The following is a 21,062-nucleotide window of genomic DNA, read 5'->3' on the forward strand; positions in this document are numbered from 1 at the left end:
TACCGGCATCTTCACATGCTGTTTGTCATCGTGGCGGCTGGCAGTGTCTCTCTGACTCAGCCTTCCGCTTCCCAGCTTTATTATCCTACTTGTCCCGCCTATACTTCCTGCCTAGCCACTGGCCAATCAGTGATTTATTTATTGACCAATCAGCAACACACCTGACATACAGACCATCCCATAGCACTCATCTCTTCCAAAGCTGTGTTCTCCATGAACCTCATTGGAGAAGTGTCTCCAGACTAACCACATTGAGAGTTTCTGACCTGACACTGGTTCATGAGCTATGGGCAGCTATTTCTCAGTTGGTCACTCAGTTTCAAAAATTGACAATTACAGATTTGTATATCTTTTATTTCATTATTACGCCTGTGACCATAAGCAGGACATGCATAATTTTCTTTTGATATATAAAGTAGTTATATATAATACATACACAATACAAATATGAACTTAAGTATATATATGTATATATATATATACATATATACTTAAATATACATGATATAATTTAACAGTGGATAATTTGTCCCTTACAAAAAAAGTTCAAACACTACTCAAAAAAACTTCCCTGAAATAACAAAGTCCTTTTAAGACATGAATGCCTGACCAGGAAAACTTAACCCATATTTGCCAACTAGACTTCTCTATAACCTAGTCACAAGCACCACCACTGTGTTCAAACCACAACTTCTCTTTCATCATTCAAGTCTCACATTAAACACCCTCTCTACTGAGATCCTATTTCAACATCCCAAATAATCCTAGAAACTGTCATTTCAGGTCACTGTATTCATATCTTCTTCATGCATTCTACACGTCATTGACTAGTGTTGTCTATTTAGCATGAGAGAGTCTAAAATATAGACTTTTCATGAGCCCAGATCCCCAGTGCCAATGACTTACATCTGAGTGTGAATGTGTGTGTGTTTACTTTTTTGCTTGTGTTTTGGTGTCATGTGAAAAAAATTACCAAGACCTGTGTTGCTGAGATTATGATTTATTTTGTGAAGTTCATGGTTTTGAGTTATATGGTTAAATGTCTAGCGTATTTGGGTTTATTTTTGAGCATGGTGTAAGGGAAGGATCCAGTTTTTCTTTGGTTGCATGTGAATACACCATTTATTAAAGACTGTCCTTCATAGATTGTGTGTTCTTAGCACCTGTGGTGGTTATCCTTGGTTGTCAACTTGGCTACATCTGGAATTAACTAAAACTCAAGCAGCTGGGCACACTTTTAATCTGAATCTCTTGAGGGGGGAAGACAAACCTTTAATCCAGATCTTTTGAGGTGGGAAGAGCCACCTTTAGTCTGGGCCATAACTCCTGCAGGTAGCCTATATCAAGGACATGAAAGAGGGAAGCTTGCTCTCGGTTTGCTTTCTCTTGCTGGAAAGTCCATTCCTTCACTGCCATTAGAACCTACTTTGGGATTCCAGCATACACTGAAGACCAGCTGAGACATCATCCTTGTGGACTGAATAATTACTGGATTCTTGGACCTTCCATTGATAGACAGCCATTTTTGGACTAACTGGATCATCCCCTGTAAACCCTGTCTGTCTGTTTGTCTGTCTATCTATCTCTCTATCTATCATCTTTAATCTGTTTCTCCCTCTCTCCATTTCCCACTCCCTCCCCCTCCATCCCTCTCTCTTTCTCTCTCTATATTTATATATAATATAAATACATATTTATATATAATTTATATACATATATAAATATCTATGTGTATATTGATTTACTCTGTTAGTTCTGTTCCTCTATTGAACCCTAACTAATACAGCATCCTTGTGTGACATCCATAGAGTGCACATCTTTAGGGGTTATTTCTGGGCTGTCTACTCCATTCTGTTGGTTTATATATCTACTTTTATGCTAGTATCATGCTGTCTAAATCAATTGGGCTTTGTAACACTATCTAAAAACAGGAAGTGATGATTTCATTTCTGTTCTTCCTGCTCATTACATTTGAGCTATTCAAGGTCATTTAGAGTTCCATATACTTTTTAAAAGTTATTTAACCTACTTCTCTGGAAAATGGTACTAGATTTTTGACAGTAACCACATTGAATCTGTAAGTGGATATTTTGACAATATTCCTTCTTTGATTCAGAAATGTGGGCTCTCCTTCCATTTATTATGTTGCCCTTAATTTCTTTTATTAAGGTCTTTATTAAGATTTTAGTGAGGTGCTCTTTTATTTCCTTATTTAAATTTATTACCATTTTATTCTTTTGGAAACTCCTATAAATAGGATCATTTCTTAAGTTTTGAGATTATAATATAATTACAAAATTTCTCCCTTCCCTCTAATCCTCTTAGCTCTCCCATATACCCCTCTCTACTCTCCTTCCAATTCATGGTCTCTTTTTTCACTAATTGTTATTGCATGGATATATATATATATATATATATATATATATATATATTCATTCCTAAATATAACCTGTTTAGTCTGTATGCTGTTATTTATATGTATGCTTTCAGAGCTGACCATTTGGCACTGAACAACCAAATGGTGTTCTCTTCCCTGGGGAAGACCACCTCTCCGGCTCTCAGCTTTCCTCAGTTGCCTATAGTTCTTTTTGTATGGCTGAGGCTTTGTGGGCTTCTCCTCACCCAGTTTGGCACATCTATTGGTGCTGTCCTTGTTCAGCTCACCTTTGAGCAGACATCCTTGTAAGACTTCATGGCTGTAGCTCCTACTATTACTAGGAGACACGATCTCACAGAAAGCTCATTGATCCTCTTGCTCTTACATTCTTTCTGCTACCTCCTCCATACTGTTCCCAGAGCCTTTAGTGTAAGAGTATTTTGTAAATGTATCCATGGGGATGGGGATCCACAACTCTGCATTTTGATTGGTTGTGGCTTTCTCTAGTGGTCTCTGTTGCAAAGAGAAGATTCTTTGATGAAGGGTGAAGACTACTCTTATTTGTCCATGTGTATATAAGGACAAACGTTTGTAGATTGTTATTAGGTATGATGTTGTTTCAGTAAATTAGTGGTTATAGATTGTCCTCCAATCATCATGACTTCACTAACCCTGAGGAGTTATCTACATTTCCAGTACCAGTCATGGTTTCCCTCTTGTTGAGTGGGTCTTAGTCAAATTAGAGAGCTGTTGGTTGCTACCAAGGTATGTGTGTCCCTACTGCACCCTTAGGGTTATTGTGCCATGCTGGTCTTTGATATGGTTCTTAAGTGTCACAGCTCGGTAGGACTGTTGTTTACCTCCCTCCTTTCTAAGTTACCTGGTCCTTCTGGTATCATGAAAGCTAGTCCTGCAGGAAGCAGCATTCAAATCAGTTCCAGCTCAGGGTCCCTGAGCTCTGTTTCTGAAGTACATGGTGTCTTCAGCAATTAGGGACTTACCTTCCACCTAAGGGCACTAAGGGCACCAACAATAGACTACAATCTCTCAGACAGCCTTGGTAAACAACTTAAAAGAAGGCTTATTATGTCTGGTCCTGGGGTTTTGTTAGGTGGTCTTTGGCTCTTTGAAGAAGCATCATCAGCCCAGATAAGAAAGTTTATTAAAACTATGTATGTATACTTATATATTGAATTAGCTGTACTGCACTTTCTTCAATAAATAGAAAAAGTTAGTAGTATGATTCCTTGTTGCTTTTTCAGACATCCTTATTTTACCCCCCTACCTCCTTCTTCTGTATTTGCCTCTCTCCCCGTTCCTCCATTTTCCCAGTTCTCCTATCAGCTCACTTGTATTCTGTTACTCTCCTCCTACATTTTTCTGTATTTGCTTCCCTCCCCTTCCCTAAAAAACCCCCTCTCCCATTTTCCTGATCAGATCACTTGTAACTTACTATTCCAGTTGATTAATTTCTTTACTGCAGAGTTAGTTTTACTGTATAGAATATAACTTATTTCTATTTCTGTAGCCTGCAAATGAAGCAATTCGTGTATTAGTTCTGAAAGATCTTTGTTGGAATCTTCATTAGCTACTCCATGAGATTACAGTCTCTGAATAATTGAGCCAATTGTATTCCTCCTCTTTTCTTATTTAGGTGCCTTTTATTTCCTTTTCTTCCCTAATTGTCCCAACAACACCTAGCAGGAAAATGTAACCATGCCTTATTCCAAAATTAGACAAAATATTTAGACTTTTCACTGCTGAGTCCAGTGCTAACTATGGGCTCACAACCAGGGGCTGACCATGCTCATCTCTGTGTGGAAATTTTAATCACACAAGATGCTGAAGTTTTTCCAAGGACTTTTTCTACGTTTACTGAGATAGCCCTATGTTTTTTGTTTTTGATTCTTTAATGTGACCTATCACATTTTCGTATCAAATCATCATGTATTTCATGTTATAAGTGCCACACAGTCATGCAACTGAATGTTTCTGCTGGTATCATTGTATATATATATATACATATATATATATATTGTATATATATATATATATATGTGTGTGTGTGTGTGTGTGAATGTGTGTGTATTATTTATTATAGAGTCATTTTAATCTGATATCAAGATAACACTGCTTGCATGCATTCTTTATGGGTATCTGTTACAACACAAAAGCATCTCCTTTTGGTAAAATCAACTTCATATTTTCTTTTGTTGCTACTACTTTTGGTGTGACATCCAAGAACATGCTGTTTGACATCAATCTAGAAGTTGGTGTCATGTTATCTCCTATTGTTCTAAAGCTTTGGCCATTTAGCCCAATATCCACTTTGTACTGAGTTTTGCTAAGCTCGATCCCTTTGCATGTCCTCTTTTTCCAGCATTACTCTTGGAATTAAGTATTCCTTCCTTACGGAATTGTCCTGGATCCCTTGCTGAACGTCAATTGCTCATGAATGAAAGCACTGGCTTCATTCCCAGCTCTGCTTCATTCTGATGTTTCTGTGATGACAGTACCATCTGGTCTTATCAATTGCATCTTTGTAAGAAGTTTTGAAATCAGGAACCATGCTCTTCTCTTTCAAGATTGTTCAAATGTTCTTGGTTTACTATATATATTTCCATACTATTTTCACATCATCTCTAAATTTATTCAAATAGCAAATAAAACTTTCGGTAGGGATTACACTGAATCTGTAGGTCAACTGAGAAACACTTGAATTTTAACCATTTTAAGATTTCTCATCCATTACCATTGTGTGTTCCCATTTATTTAGGTACCTGATTTCTCTAAACAGTACTTTATTGTACTCAGAATGCATATTCTTAATTTCCTTTGTTAAGTACATTTATTGTTAAGTACATTGGATTTTTCTGATGCTATTATTTATTTAATATAATATTTTTTTGATTATTTGGGAATTTCACATCATGCAGTCTGATCATACTCACTTCCTCAGTCCTTCCATATCCAACCCCGCATCCGTGAGGCCCCTCTCACCAAAAAACAAGTCTAATTTGTGTTATCTATATACTCTCTGGAGCATGGTCAAATTCTCAGTGGCCTGCCCTCAGTGACCTTGCTCCAGTGGGACCAAGGACCCAGAGATGGCTCAGAGGCAGCCCAGACCATGGACATCATCATAGCTTCAGGTGGCAGAGCAGACCACATACATCTGCATGGCCTTTGGTGGCAACATGGGCCACAGACATCAACACAGACTTTGGTTGCCATAGGACCTTGGACCTAGACATGGCCCATGGCTGTAGCACGGACCCAGACTCTGATGCTATTATTAATAAAAATTTCTTCTTAGTTATTTTTTCTGATTATTCCTTGTTAATATACTTATAGCTGACCTCTGAAATATGATATTGTACCCTGAAAACTTACTGGATTCATTTATTAACTGTGAGGGTTGGAGAAAACAGGGTTCCCTAAGAGGTTGCTCTTTGCAGGCACATGTTATTTGCAAGAGTCATGGTTTTACATCTTCCTTTTAAATCTAAGCACTTTAAAACATTATTTCATTTCATTTATTTTATAGTTTGCCATATTGCTAGAGATAGACTCTCCAGGGAAATGCCTAATGGAAGTGGACAGTACACATCTTGGCTGGTCCTCACCATATTATAACATATCATATCATATCATATCATCTCATATCATACCATATCATATCATATATCATATCATATCATATCATACCATAGTATACTAATACTGTACTGTACTATACTATACCATACCATACTTACTATATTATATTATATATTATGTTATATTATATTATATTATATTATATTTTTGTGTGTGTATGTGTGCATGAGAGGGTATGGTATGGTAATGTAGACGCACATGGGTATATGGGTGCATGAACCTCTATAGGAGATCTCTTCTTGTCCTGGGGAAAAGTTTCTTACTGAACTTAAAGCTTGTTGATTTGGTGAGGTTTGCTGGCCAGGTGGCAAGGCCCTGGGAATGCCTCCTTCCATATTCACTACACTTTAGGAATCTAGAGCATATGTCAGAAGGTTGAAATCTTGGTAAGAGGCTCCTAAAAGCATGATAGATGGAGCTGAGAGAGAAACTGAGGTGGAGATGAAGACCCTGGAAAGAAAGACGGTCTGCAGGCAAAACTACTATGAACAAGCAGGACCAGCCTCAGAGAGAGGCCTTGGGAATGACAACCAGCAAGGCCATGGGCAGTGCTGCTTAAGTCTTTTAAGCACATATTACCCTCGCTGTGAGCTGAGGATGACAGACAAGGTTTTAATATTCGCCCCATTAGGTTTTGGTCTTGCTTTGGTCTAATACTTCCTTATTTTTCTACCACCTCCTCCCTTTTTTGCCAGGAATGTATACTGTGTCTACTTCTATAAGCTGGAAATAGGTATTTTCATTTTGATCTTGCAGGGCCCACAACTAAGAGTTTACCTGCAGTCTTACGAGAAACTTTGAATTTGGAATTTTTGTGCAATGCTGGAAATGAGAAGATTGTAAGGACTCTTGGAGATGGTCTGAGTACAGTTTTATTATGAGAACAACGTGAGTTTGGGGGTACCAGGAGGGCTAATTTGACTGGGTTCATAAACCTCAAGGTCACCCTGAGTATGTCCATGGAGGTGTTTCTATAAGGAATAACTGTGTGAGGGAGACCTACCTAGATTGTATATGTTATGTATCATCTCCTAGGCTGAAGTCCAAGACTGAATGAACATGAGGGAAGAAGAAAGCCAGATGAGCATTAGCAACCCCCTAAGATGTATGAAGGTAGATTCATATTCTTGCCACCACATCCATAAGCAGCTCCTGTCACCATGCCTCCCTGCTGTGATAGACTTTACCCCCAATCCAAGCACCAAACTAAACTCTTCCACTGCTAAACTGCTTACGCCACATTCACATGTTTTATCACAGTGCCAAGACAGGAGAGTCATTAGTGCAGATGTGAAATGTTACAGTGAGAATATGAAATGCTCTGCAGAAAGGGGCATGTGTGGAGGGTGTGGTCTCTAGCAGGTGGTGCTATTGAGAGGTAACTGGATCATGAGGGCACTAGCTCCCTCAGTGGGTTAGTCTGTCGCTGAGTTCATATTAAGGCTATGCCTTGGAGAAAGGTTGCTAGGTTCATACCTTTGAAAGCTGTAGCTTTTCCCTCTCCCCTCTCTCTGCTTCCTGGAAACTGGGAGGTGAGCAGCTTTCCTCTACTACAACCTAGAGTTCTGTTGCTTCCTTGCTACATGTTGAAGAGCAATGACAATGACTGCCCCATGTCCAAGAGCAATGATGATGATTGCCCACACACTGAAAACTCTGAGACCATGAATTTCATGGGAGATTTCCTGGTTTTCAAGTTGCTTTCTCAGGAATCTTGTCACCATGACAGAAGAGCTAACTAAGATAACAACATCTGAAGAAGATGGACGTCCTTGTGGGTGAAGAATCTTTTCAACGTGCTCTACGGTCTTCACTTTAAGACAGTTCTTTATGTATCTTTATTGCCATCATCCTTTCCTATCCTCCCCACATGCCTTACCTTGGCAAATGGACATAGATTCCAGGGGTGCCCTTTCCTCTTTTAAGTCTTTCTGCAGACAGTGGCTAGAAGCAGTCTTTTTGAAACATGAATGACATCAGTTGCTCTCCCTCTCCTTCTCCCCAGCTTATTGCTGCAGTTGAATGAGATCTATGCTCCTGAGCTGATTTCCCAAGACTCTCCTGACTTCAACCTCACTTTGTATAACTCCTCCCTCACTGGGCATTCAAAGGAAAAGTGCTCCTTTTTGTACTATTATTTTCCGGAGCACACTTCCGCCTTGAGATCTTACTGAGGGAAATGGTCTTGGTATGCACTATCTACTCTCCTGTTTTCTCATCTTTCTCGTCGCAGATTGACAGCGCTCCAGTGAGGACTTCCCTAAGGTCTAGCCAAGTATTTTCTAGTCAGCATCCTCAGAGCTAATCAGGACTTACATTCCTTTTGTGCTTCTTTAAATGTCAATCTCTTACTGTAAAAATTCTTCCTGGGTCCCTCAATAACCTTACACTAGTGAACACAAATTATTGAAGAAAATTAGGTCTACAGCCAGATGATCCTAAATCTCTGGAGCCTAGCAGCATTCAGCCTACTTAGCATTTGGAAGGCAGAAGGGAGGTATGCAGCAAATATTCAACATATATGCTTTTACATAGTGAATATATAAAACAAGTATGCAATGAAAGATGAATGCTACCAACTCTGACTTCCTTAGAATGTGTTCATTTTTTGCTGTTTAATATTTATAAAAGTCAGATCACTCCATACAGTTCTGCAGACTAACCAAGGAGCCAGATGGTGGCGTCAGTGGCAGTAATTCAAAGAATCCCTGACCCTGGAGTTGCAGGTAAACAATAGTAGGGGTGTGTCTTACCCAGAGATGGACTATATTGTCTATAACAAAACTGCCATTTGCCTTACTCTCACATTAGAACCAAATTTACTCTGCTGTTTCTGTTATTAATGAAAAAAGCTTTCTAAAACCAAGATATCAATGGCTAAGAATAAATTCTATCCATCTGCTTACACAATTAACCAAACACAAATTTCCTCTTTGTCTACTCCTCTCTGGAACCCATACTTTGTTTGGTCTTGTAAATAAAAGGTAACATAAGGAGAAAATTTAAGCCAGAAATGCATAGCCTCCATCCTGACCACCAGCCGCAGCTTTGTCCACCACCTGCACAGCAGGTGAATTTAGCCTTCCAGTCACTCATAGCTCAGACATTCCGAGGCTCAAAAATTCAATCTTCTCTCCAAATAATATCTAACAAGACTCACCCAGATGGCCCCATTCATTTCTATTATTTTATTCACTTGTGTGCATTTATATTTACACTGGAAACACTGAAAGTCAGTTTTTCCAATTGATATTTTATCAGCTACCCCAGAAGAAACTCAAATGGTGATTCCCCCCCTATGTATATGGCGAAAGCATAAAAAAACAAAACAAAACAAAACAAAAAACCACCATAAAATCTGTATTCATTTACATGGGGCTTGAGCTTTCTCCGTGAAGAGAAACAACCTTGCTGACTAACAGGAAGCAAGTGACCAACAAGCCAAGGTGAATTAAGGAAAGACTAGCAGGATCAAGCATCTGCCATTGGTATAGTTCAGATCTTCACAGTGGCAGTATGCTATTGACAAATGAGAATGATAGTCGTTCTTAAAGAATGACTCTCCGATAGTTTCCAGACCTTGGACAAACCTCCCGAGTGCCATACAAGTCCTTAGCTGCTCCTCCTCATCCACCTCCTTACCAGTGCTGTTGCAGAACGAGGGGTCAACGGGTCTTCCATTTTTATCAGAGCATGCTATTGCTCGATAGCGCACACCTTCTCCACATTCTTTGTCAGCTCCTGGCACCCACAAGCCTCCTCGCTGAGGATCCCTTTTGCTTTCCGGTAGAATGCAAGCTGACCAGTTTCCATAAGGATGGGACATGAATGCATCACAGGGACATGGTTCCATTTCCACCAGAGGGTACAGGGTAGCATCCTGGCATTTCTCTTTCTTCCTGCTTTTCCCTGTTACAAGACACACAGTGGTGTTAATTTTGTACCTGATGTTCTTTTGAGAGCCACTCACATTTTTGTATATAAACAACCAGTTGAACATTAAGCATTAAATAAAGTTTCAAACCTTTTTATAACTTTTTTTTTGCCATGGAAATGGAAATAAATTCTAGGACCATGTAAGCAGTATTCTGAGAAACCATGAAATTCAAATTAATTTGAAAAGAAAAATGATTTTTGTTTTAAACATGGCACAAAGCATTATGGTTGCTATGCCAGGTCTCTCTTTATAAAACTCTCATTATTTTCTTTTACATTTTTCTCCCACCCCGTTCCTAACCCAGCAAACCTGACTCAGACAAGATGGGGTAAGTTCAGGTAATGTCACTGTCACTCTACTTATTTAGCTACAGTTTGGTTACTCTTATGTTCTTGAATGATTTCCAGGGAAACCAATAAAAGCATAAATGGTAAGCCCTTTCCTTTTCCTGCAAATAACTACAAATTAATTTCTCCAAAAAGCCAAATTATCTTCTCCACATCATGAGAAGCTCAAAATGAAGGCGGAGGTTACATCATGGTATGCACAAAGTGAAACTCATCTTGTTTCCTGAAATCAGACAACTTATAAATGTTAAAATTAGCAATGATTTGAAATACAAAACCAGAACCCACTTCGTGGTTAGAGAAAAATCAGTGACTTCCATTTGAGAAACCCTTTGAACTTGAGAATCCTGGTGTGACTTCATCTTACCTACTAACTTTGGAGAACTTTTAGCTGTATTCCCATCTTTGAGTAATGACAATGTAGAAACTGTCATTTTCAGACCTGTGACTACTTGAATATCACGTTTCCCAGTTCCAGCCTGGCCGGAGACTTGACGCAACTTCCCTGTCAACATGTTTCCTCTATGTTGTTATAACTTTCCTAGATGAAATCATTTCATCATTTCTTCTCTCATTAGTGAGTCCTTAGCTTGAGTCATCTCTGGTTATACAGGTCATAGGCAGCTTTCCTGGTCCATTTGTGAGCTTTATGGCTATCTTGCAAATACTTGACATAAGCCTATGTGTGGGCAGTTTTCTCATTGTCACATGCACGACTCTACAAATGTTGCCTGGTGGGTGATTGACATATGAGCATGTTATTTATGCTTACAAATAATTTGGAAGGATTCCTTTGAAATCTGAATCTCTCTTGCCTGATGTGAACTATACCTTTACCAAGGATTGTTCTACCATGATGTGAACCATCTTTTGGCCTTTCAGGGTGCTGTATTCACTCATGTCTGCCATTAGGGACACTTAGAATCAGTTTGATGAGCACAGATATCATCACTGCCCTGAAAGCTTCCTGGCTATGACATTCATCACTGCACAGTCCCATTCCTTTCTACCAGCCGTGGCTACAGCTGTACTCATCACAGGAAATGCTATTGAACTTCATCTCCGTCTCTGCACCTTCTTCTTTGTTTTCAGCCTACTTAGTCTTGGATTCCAAGCCTACCCTGGGCCTTGGCATCACTTTTACCAAAATGATAAAACAAAGATGCATGTATCAGGAAGCAATTTCTTGTCTTTCAAATTTGATTGTCAGTGATCTTTCAGAGTGCTGATTACCACCTTATATTTGAGATTTTCTTATATTCCATCATAATACACTCTTTTGTCCCTTACTCCTGTTCTGGGTTCCCACCATCCCACCAGCCACATGTCACTATTATAGCTTTACCTGTTTAGTGAATGTTCTCCCTCTGCACTGCACTGGGCTGATGAGTTTCCTCATTGGACCCTGCTAGGTTCTCATCTCTGGGCTCATGAAATGGAGCTTAAATTACTATTTATAATTCCTACACTCCAAATTATTAATTTTACCCAAGATTTCTTTTTTTTTTTTTTTTTTTGGTTTTTCGAGACAGGGTTTCTCTGTGTAGCTTTGCGCCTCTCCTGGAACTCACTTGGTAGCCCAGGCTGGCCTCGAACTCACAGAGATCTGCCTGGCTCTGCCTCCCAAGTGCTGGGATTAAAGGCGTGCGCCACCACCGCCCGGCCCAAGATTTCTTGCTCAAGTCTCTGGACCACAGGCTAGAAGCCTGTACTTCCAACAGTTGTTGAATTCACTGCAGCAAAACTGACCTTACCCCTTGCCCCACAGTCTGCCCTGTGTTTGCCAACAATGCCAGGGGAGATTACAGTGTCACATCTGAATTATTTTGGTACAATCCCTACATAGGACTAATGACAACATTTAGAATAATGTTCCAGAAGCCCTTAAGTCATTCTTTCTTTTTTTTCTAGCAGACACCCCTCTGTGTGCTCACACCTCTAAGTCTCCAGCTTAATTTTCTCTCTGCAGTGGAGGGCAACAGGAGGAGAAAGGGGATGACAAGAAGGAAGACCAGGAAAAAAATGTTCATCGACAAAGAAAACAGAAGTTAGCAGGGAACAAACATCCTGTACAAATAGATGCTGTCTCTGATTGTGATTTCCCTCTTAATTATACGGCCACCCTGTTTGAAGAAGGATTGAAGTGAGTTAATGTGGAAAGGATTCCCCCAATAAGAAACACATTAGTACCTGGGCTTCACTTGGATTGCATTCTAATCAAAACCAGCACTGACCTTTAGACTCAGACCAAGCTAGACTAAACAAATCAGTCCCCAGCACAATGACAAGGACCTTTCCCCTTAAGTCAAACTGTGAGTGATATAGTAATGTGTATGTTCCTGGATAATGAATTCAATATATCTATCATTTAATAAATAATTGCTTTACTTATCGTTCCATCTAGAATCTGTAAAGAATAGTTTATAAACAAATAAGGAACACCCAGATGGTAAATTAAAAACCCTTCGTAGGAGCTGCAACAAAAAAGGTGATATTCTAGATGGCCAATAGTCACCAGAGTGCCTTGTGTTGGGACCTACATGCTGTGTGTCTGTGTCCCATGGTCTAAGTCATCTGGCTCCTATTGGCATTAACGTTAGAGAATAGTCATTAAGATTTCTGCCAAATATCACGGGAGAAAGTCAAAACACGAGAATTAACATCATTATAATAAGCCTTGAAAGTGGGGCAAAAATAAACATTAGTTCTTTAATGTGTCTTTGGCTTTTTGTTTATCAATATTCTTCTAAATGGTTCTTAGTTTTTTCATGACTAATGTATTTTATGAAACAGATCAATTGTGTTGTCATCTAGACAGAAGGAGTGCAAAAATCAATTAGCTAGCTAAAACAGTAGCAGGTAGTAAAACAAACAATAAATCCTGGGAGCCTTTCAGTATAAGTAATCACTAAGTTTGAATCATAGGATAATTTATAACAGTCTTCAATATGTACTTTTATAGAAAATACATCTTAAAGTTCAAATTCATTCAACTTTTAACAATTTACAGCATAAATGGTGCTGGCTGTAAAGCAGTCCCTCTTATTTTACAGGTGCTAAATATCATTAGTAAACCTCTAAGACAAGGGGTAACCCTGGCTACTAACTACAATCTTTCTCACCACTGGAAGTTCTCCTTTACCTCAGAGATGTGAAGCGTTGCTGGAGTAATGACTTCTGACACACTGTGTATGTGTAGGATGTAGCTAGAGACTGGTCTCTAAGTTCAGATCTGGTCTGGCATGTTTGCTCTATCCTATTGGATTGCTTTTTCTATGAGATGTTTTTATTTGAACCATGCAAACAGTGTTACACTTAATTACATATGGACAGTCCTTTTATACAAAGCAGTAAGGATGGCATCCCTCATTTGCAAACTCTCTCCTGATTATATATTTTTCCTCCACTTGGTGTGTAGATTTCTAGGTGCAGTATGTGTGCAGAAATTCTGCAAAAGCTCTAGTCCATCAAGTGAACCAATTTTAGAGAGCTGAATTATTAATGTGATCAGGTAAACAGTTCTCTTGAACAGTGGATCTTGAAACCAAGTGACTTTAAACTGCCCACAAAAACCAATGACCATCTGTGCAAAATCCTTCAATGTTGATGCCAATTACATCATCTCAATGATTATTCTGGCATTTTTCTTTTGGTTCTACATTCTCTGAATTTCACTTCCTACAAACACAAATACGTATACACTTAAGAGAAATCACATGACATTATCTACACAAACGGTAAATTTTGCAGCAGTTATTTTTATATTGTCAGAAAAAAAATGCTCTAGTATGCCAACTAAACTCGGATCTGCTTCAATTTCTATTAACCTTTGCAGAGATACACAGTATCTTATTACATTCTGACAGGATGTAATAAGACACAAAAGAATCCACATGTGCGATTTGACTTTTACCTTATACCATTAAAGTCTGAAAGGGTCAAATTGCTTATCAGGTAATGGCAAATGACAATAATGTCAGTTATTTCACCTTCTTTCTGAAAAAAAGAAATAGCAGTGACTATTTTTAAGCTTGCCAAACTTTTGCTAAGATAACACACCGGGAACTTTGCCATAGGATATGCAAAGTAATTTGTTGCATAAAATTCACTTTACGAGCATAAGGATTATAAAAGTGTGTAGAAAACTTAATTGACATCAATGGTCCTATCTTCCATTCACCTCACAAATTTTAGCCAGGTATCTACTAGGAATTAGGCATTGCTACAAGTCTTACAGGTATGTACTGGGAGTGCAGAGGAAGGAGAAGCAGATCACATTTCTTTCTGTTGGAACTTGTGTTTTACATAAGGTATTCGGAGCAGAGTGCCTTGTCTGAAGCAGCAATGGCAGGCACATCCTACCTGTGAGTTGCCGTCTCCTGATCTGGGTTGCTTCACAGTTCTTGGAGCAGGGTGTAAACTTAGACCAAGGGGTGAAGGTGCAGTCTTCCCGACAGGGAATAGTGCATTCTTGCACCAGGGGTGGCATGCCATTCATCTGCTTGAGGCATTCTGTCATTTCTGCAGACTGGTTATCATCAGAGATGCACGAGACAGCTAGGAAAGAGCATACATTCTTTTGTTATCACTTTGATCAAACCAGTGAGGTGCTTTTTCTTTGACAAAATAGTAGAAGTCCCCAGTGCTTGAAAATATGTGATTGCATATGGTGTTCAACATCGCTAACCTCACTGCTCCCTGGAAATTAAATTTTCATTGTTGCCATCGGAGGTATTTGAGGATTTAATTGGTTTCATTATTAATCCAAACCTTGCATTGACAGGAACCAAAATAACTTCCAGTAATTTATTATACTTCCTCCTTAGGAGCATTTGATCCCTAGAGATGGAATAAAAGTAGGAAAGTGCGTCTGTGAAACAGACTGAGATGAGGGTGAAAAAGGACAAACCCATTGTTAGAAAGTTGTGTGGACATTTGCTAAGCTGGCTTTCTTCTGTTTGGATGGTGAGATGACAGCTATGGGATAGAAGAAGTCTGTTTACGTCACAGTACTGCTAACTCTAAATAAGCTTTTTTCCTTTCATTAATATTTAAGCATCAGTTAACTTTTAAAATCATTTCTCCAGAATAGTCATAATTTAACCAGATGATTCCCATGACGAACATCACATCCATTTCAAGCAACTTCTCAAAACTTCTCCCACAACCTTTTTCTTTAGAAATGTGTCTAGACATATCATTACTAACAACTATGAGGTAGGATATTTGTGAAATTTTCTTTGATGCTTTGGACTAACGTTTAAAATCCTTGATTAAGAACACTTGACACTTTGATTCACTTGATTAATTACAAACTCTGCAAGACGTATAGGGTAGATAGCTACTCTCTTTAGATAAAAACTTCTCAGTCACAGCACTATTGGAAATTTAGACTGGAAAATGTTTTTTGTAGGTGCCTAATTGTGCGTGGTAAGCTGTATAGCGGCTTCCCTGGCCTGTCTACCCATTATCTACTATTAACACGAACCACTTCAGGTCGTTACCCTCTGAAATGTCCCCAGACAGGCTACATTTGAACAATTCGTTTCCATGGTTCTGTGCTAGTATATACACTAGTGTCAGCATCTCTGGCAACATAGCTGGGAACATGTTTTTCTCTAAGTCCTCCATATGATTCTGACCCACCATTCACCACTACCCACACCTAGCTATTGGACATGGTATCTGTTTGGTGAGTTAATTTGATATTTTTTTAACCTTTATATGGTGATGATTTCACTTCCTTTGTATAACTAGAGATATTGTTTAGAGCAGTGGTTCTCAACCTTCCTAATGCCGTGACCCTCTAATACAGTTCCTCATGTCGGTGCTGACCCCCAACCATAAAATTATTATCATGGACACTTCATAACAGTAATTTTGCTCTGTTATGAATTGTAATGTAAAGATCTGCTATGCAGGATATCTGATATGTGATCCCCTAGCCTAGAGTACAATTTTGTTATTTAGGAACGTCCATGTGGTTTCTTATGAGGACTGAATTTGTGTACATTCCCATCTACAGTGTTCAAGAATTCCTTTTCCTCTGTCCCCAGTTTCCAGCCAAGTAGACTTTTGTTATCTTTTGATTTTGTATATTTCTTAGCAATCTTTGTAAATACATTTGTTGACATGTATCTGTTGTATAGAGTCCTAGGTCTCACAAGAACGTGTTCATATTAGGATAAAATGTATTTTGACAATGACCCATATACTTAGTTTCCCTCTTCCCTTTCTTTCTTCCCCCCTTTTTTCCTCCCCCCTTTCTTCCATTCTCCATTCCCTTCCTATCTCTCGTTCGTGCCCTCATTCCCTTAGACAATTACACTTCTATTTTTAATGCCATACATGATTTTATGTATTATCTAAAATATAGGATCCATCAATAGTAGAAAACACACATAACATTTGTCTTTTTGAATTTGATGTAATTTGGTTAAAATGATAATCTGAAGTTGGATAAATTTTCCTGTTGATTGGATAAGTTTGTTCTTTATGAAAAAATACATAAAATTCTTTTGTGCATATATAACACATCATCTTTTTCATTTAAATTTTTATTTTTAAGACTTTCATACATCAGTATCATTTTTATATCATTTCACCTCTCTCATTCCTTTCCAACTTATCCCATGTCTCACTCCTCTCTCTCTCAAATTCATGACTTTTTCTTCTTTAATATTGTTACGTAACACACACACATACGCATGCACACATGCACACAACCTACTGAATCTATTTAGTGTTTCTCATTGGTACATGTGTTTGGGCGGACCACTTGAGATTGTATAATTTACTGATTGGGAATCTCATCTCTGGAAAAAACAAATCTTCCCCCCTCAGTAGCAATTAATTGCTTGTAGCTCTTGATTTAGGAGTGGGGGCTTCTTAAAATCCCCCCTTGAAATTGGCATGTCAACTGATCAACTGGTCAACTGGTATTGTTTAGGTTTGTTTAGGCACCAATACTGTTGATATTTCAAGGAAATAGCTTTCCTAGATCAGTAGTATCAATATTGTCAAAATGGCCATCCAACAAAAATCAACATACAGATTCGATATGATTTCCACCAAAATTCCTACACAATTATTCACAGAATTGAAAATGTAATCTTCAACAAGAGCTGCTAGAAGTGTCATCATCTCAGATTTCAAGTTATATTACAGAGCTATAGTCATAAAAACAACAGGGAATTGTCATAAATCAGACACACTGACAAGTGGAATAGGATTAAAACATAATTCTCCACACCCATGAACTCTTTATTTTTAACATAGAAGCCAAACTACACACTAGAGAAGACAACATCTTCAACAAATAGTGCCAATCCAACTAGACAGATGTATGGTCTGCTTTTCTTATGATAGCTGTTCTGACTAGGGTGATATTTCTCTGATGGGTAGTGATGTTGAAGTTTTTTCATGTTTATTGGCTGTTGTACTTTATCTTTTCAGTACTATCAGTTTCTTTCTTGTGCCTATTTATTCTATTTTGAGTGTTTTGTCTGCATGGCTGTATGTGTGCCTTATGAGTGGATCTCACAGAGTTCACAAGAGGTTATCAGATTCTCTGGAAATGGAGTTATGGATGGTTGTGGATCACCATGTGAAGTTTGAGGAACTGAACCTCAAACTTCAGCAAGAGCAATAAGTGCTCTTAACCACCAAGTCATCTCCCCAACCCCTTTAATTGGGTAATGTGATTGATTCCCAGTATTTAGTTTTTAAATTCTTTGGACATTCTAGGTATTAATTGTCTGTTAGAAGCTTTCTCCCATCCAGTGGGCTTTTGCTTCATTCCCTCCTTTTCTGTGCAGGAGCTTTTCAGCTTCACATGACTCCATGATCTGGTGTGGGCATGACTTCACAAGTAACTAGAGTCACTTTCTAGAAGCTGGGGCCTATTCCTGTATCTTGAAATGATTTCTTGAGTTTTCCTCCCTAACAGTTTCAGAATTTTAAATCTGATTTGAAGGCCTTCGATCCAGTGGGAGTTGGTTTGTATAGAGGTGTGAGACAGAAATCTAATTTCATTCTTTCATGTGTGGCTATTTGGTCTCCTCACACAATCTCTTGAAGAGGTTCTCTTCCTTCATGGTTTTAATTTTCTCGCTGGGAAGGTCTTTCATCTCTCTATGTTAAGTTCATTTTTAGGTGTTTTATTAGTTCATTTAGGTGTTTCCTAGAGCTGTGGTGACTGAGGTTGTTTTCCTGTTCTTCTACTAACGCATGTTTATCATTGGCATATGGGGGGAGGCAACTGATTTTTACTGTTGACTTTATAACTTGTCAATTTTCTCTAAGTGTTTATCAGCTCTAAGAGTTTTCAGATGGAATCTTTAGGGTCTTTTCTATGTAGGATCATGTCATTTGAAATAAAAAAAATATTTTGACATTTTCCTTTCTTAGTCACATCCTTTTAATTTCTCTCTTGTACATTATTGCTCTAGCTAAGATTTCAAGCACTAACTATTTAATAAGGTGGAGGAGTGAACACCCTTTTCCTATTCTGATTTTGGTAGAAATGCTTTCAGTCTCTTCCCATTTACCATGACATTGGCTTTACATTTCTCATATATAGCCTTTACCTTATTGTGATGTGTTCCTTCTATTTTTCATCTCTTCAGGGCACTTGTTGTGAAGGGATACTGGATTTTTTTTTGCAGAAGCCTTTTCCTTGCATATATTGAGATGCAAGGAAAGATGTCCTTAAGTCTACTTATATGCTGAAAAATAGTTATTGATTTGCATGTGTTGAACCAATCTTGCACACTTGGGAAGAAATCAACTTGCTCATAGTGAATGATATTTTGATGTGTTCTTGAATTTAGTTTGCCAGTATTTCATTTAGACCTTTTGCATCTATCATCATCATGGGAAATGTTCTATAATTTTCTTTTTTGTTATGTTCTCTGATTTTGGAACTGGGGCAATACTGGCTTCATGAAAATAGCTTGGTTGCTTTCTTTCTTTCTCTAATTATGGATTAGTTTGAGGTGCACAGGTGGTAGTCCTTCTTTGAAAATCTGGTGGGAATCACAACGAGTCCATCTGGGCTTGTATAGTTTTTTTTTTTTTTTTAAACAGGGAGACATTTTTTTCTATTGCTTCAATTTTCTTGTTTTTAAGAGATTTGTTTGTTAAGCTGTTTATATCACCCTGGTTTAATTTGTTATGTGCTATATGTCTAGAATTTTACCCATTACGTTTTAATTTTGTGGTTTATTACAATATATTTTAAAGTATATTTTGCCATACTGTTAAAAAATCACAGTTGGGGCACTTTTATTACAACTCATTAATAGATGCCATGTGATAAAGTGCAATGATCCCTAAATACAGGATCAATGCAAGTAAGAACACTATAAACATCTGTAATGCAGGGAGAGTATAAACGCATGCCCCTTTCAGTGTCCTATTCTTATTGTATTCTAAATTTCTTTCTTATTTGGGGCTCAAGAGAGAGCAAGTTTATGTGAATACTACAAATCCTTTTTAGAGCTGGTGCAAGCCCAAACCATTTAATGCTCTAAGGCCAAGAAACTAGTCCATATGACAATGGAAACACACAATACCTCCCATTTGTACATCTGCTCTGAAGCAGGTGGAGCTATTCATTCATTTCAATTATTTCTTGTTTTGTTTTTTATCCACATCTTGGTAAAAAAAAAATCCATTGCACATCAAGCCAACATCACCTGCATCTTCTTTGTTGGGAATATCACAGTCAATGACAAATATAGCGAAATACATTATCTAATGTAGGGCACAAATAAATTTTATTTGAATTGCACATTTAGATAACCAATTTTGAGTCAATTTAGAGAACTATGTCCTGCCAAGTTAATTTTTTTCCAAGATGACAATACGCTGAATAACAAGACAAGAAATTTAAATAATTATAAAAAGCACCAGCATCTGAAATATAATCCCTGATGTATATCAATGAGAATTTTGTCAACGACAAGAAAATACTTTATTCCTTTTCTATAATTTCTCATGAATAAGTTTAGAATTGGGATGCTATGACAAATAAAAACTTACTGATACTTTGATATTTTACAAACCATCTAAGTTGGAATGCACTGGGTTTGTGAAGTCTATACTAAACTATTACAAAACAGTAAAGGAATGAATAAGGAAGTAAGAAAACCAAGAACCCATGCATGTTGGAAGAGGTCATAGACACTGGAGGAGAAATAATGCTGCCATTTTGCTAAACTGATAAGTATCCAACTTCTTTTGAAACTGTTATCTTTACACTCACAGCTAAGTATAGCTTTCACCCCTCATCCTAACAGCTTTCTTTTTTACAACAGAATGCATCTATTGCAGAGAACCATAAGTGGCCAGGATATAGAGAATGAGATGTGGACTATCCATCCCTAGAGGGGACATCTGTAACATAACCCTTACACCCAAGGCTGGAAAGATCCCAAGAGACAACTAGGAAGATGGCTGAAAAATATTGTCTTCTGGACTTGACATGGAGGCTACAGCCCCAATCTTCTAAGAAAATTGTTACCTACACAGCATCACACCGGCTAGTGTTCCAGCATAGATGGGCAAAGACACACAAAGTCCCACCCCTAGTTATAGAGCTGCTGATGTAAGGAGAGTCAGTTTTCTTCAAGGATAAGTTCCCTGATAAGCTCATGCTGAAGAAGTCAGCCCCACAACCAAGTATGCAGTGGCAACACTAACTGGACTTATCAGGGTGTGTGTGTGTGTGTGTGTGTGT

General features: G+C 38.2%; 1 protein-coding gene across 1 annotated transcript in view; it reads right to left on the reverse strand.

Annotated features, from left to right (window-relative positions):
- The window catches only part of Thsd7b (thrombospondin type 1 domain containing 7B), a 697,290-nt gene that overhangs the window by 228,162 nt on the left and 448,066 nt on the right, over window positions 1–21,062 (reverse strand). The window contains exons 12-13 of the mRNA XM_059280451.1: window positions 14,684–14,878; window positions 9,680–9,946 (exon numbers count right to left, since the gene is read on the reverse strand). Of these exons, the coding sequence (XP_059136434.1) occupies window positions 9,680–9,946; window positions 14,684–14,878 (462 nt within the window). The remainder of the gene's footprint in view (window positions 1–9,679; window positions 9,947–14,683; window positions 14,879–21,062) is intronic.

The sequence above is a fragment of the Peromyscus eremicus genome, chromosome 15 (genome assembly GCF_949786415.1).
Source record: "Peromyscus eremicus chromosome 15, PerEre_H2_v1, whole genome shotgun sequence".
Classification (NCBI taxonomy): domain Eukaryota; kingdom Metazoa; phylum Chordata; class Mammalia; order Rodentia; family Cricetidae; genus Peromyscus; species Peromyscus eremicus.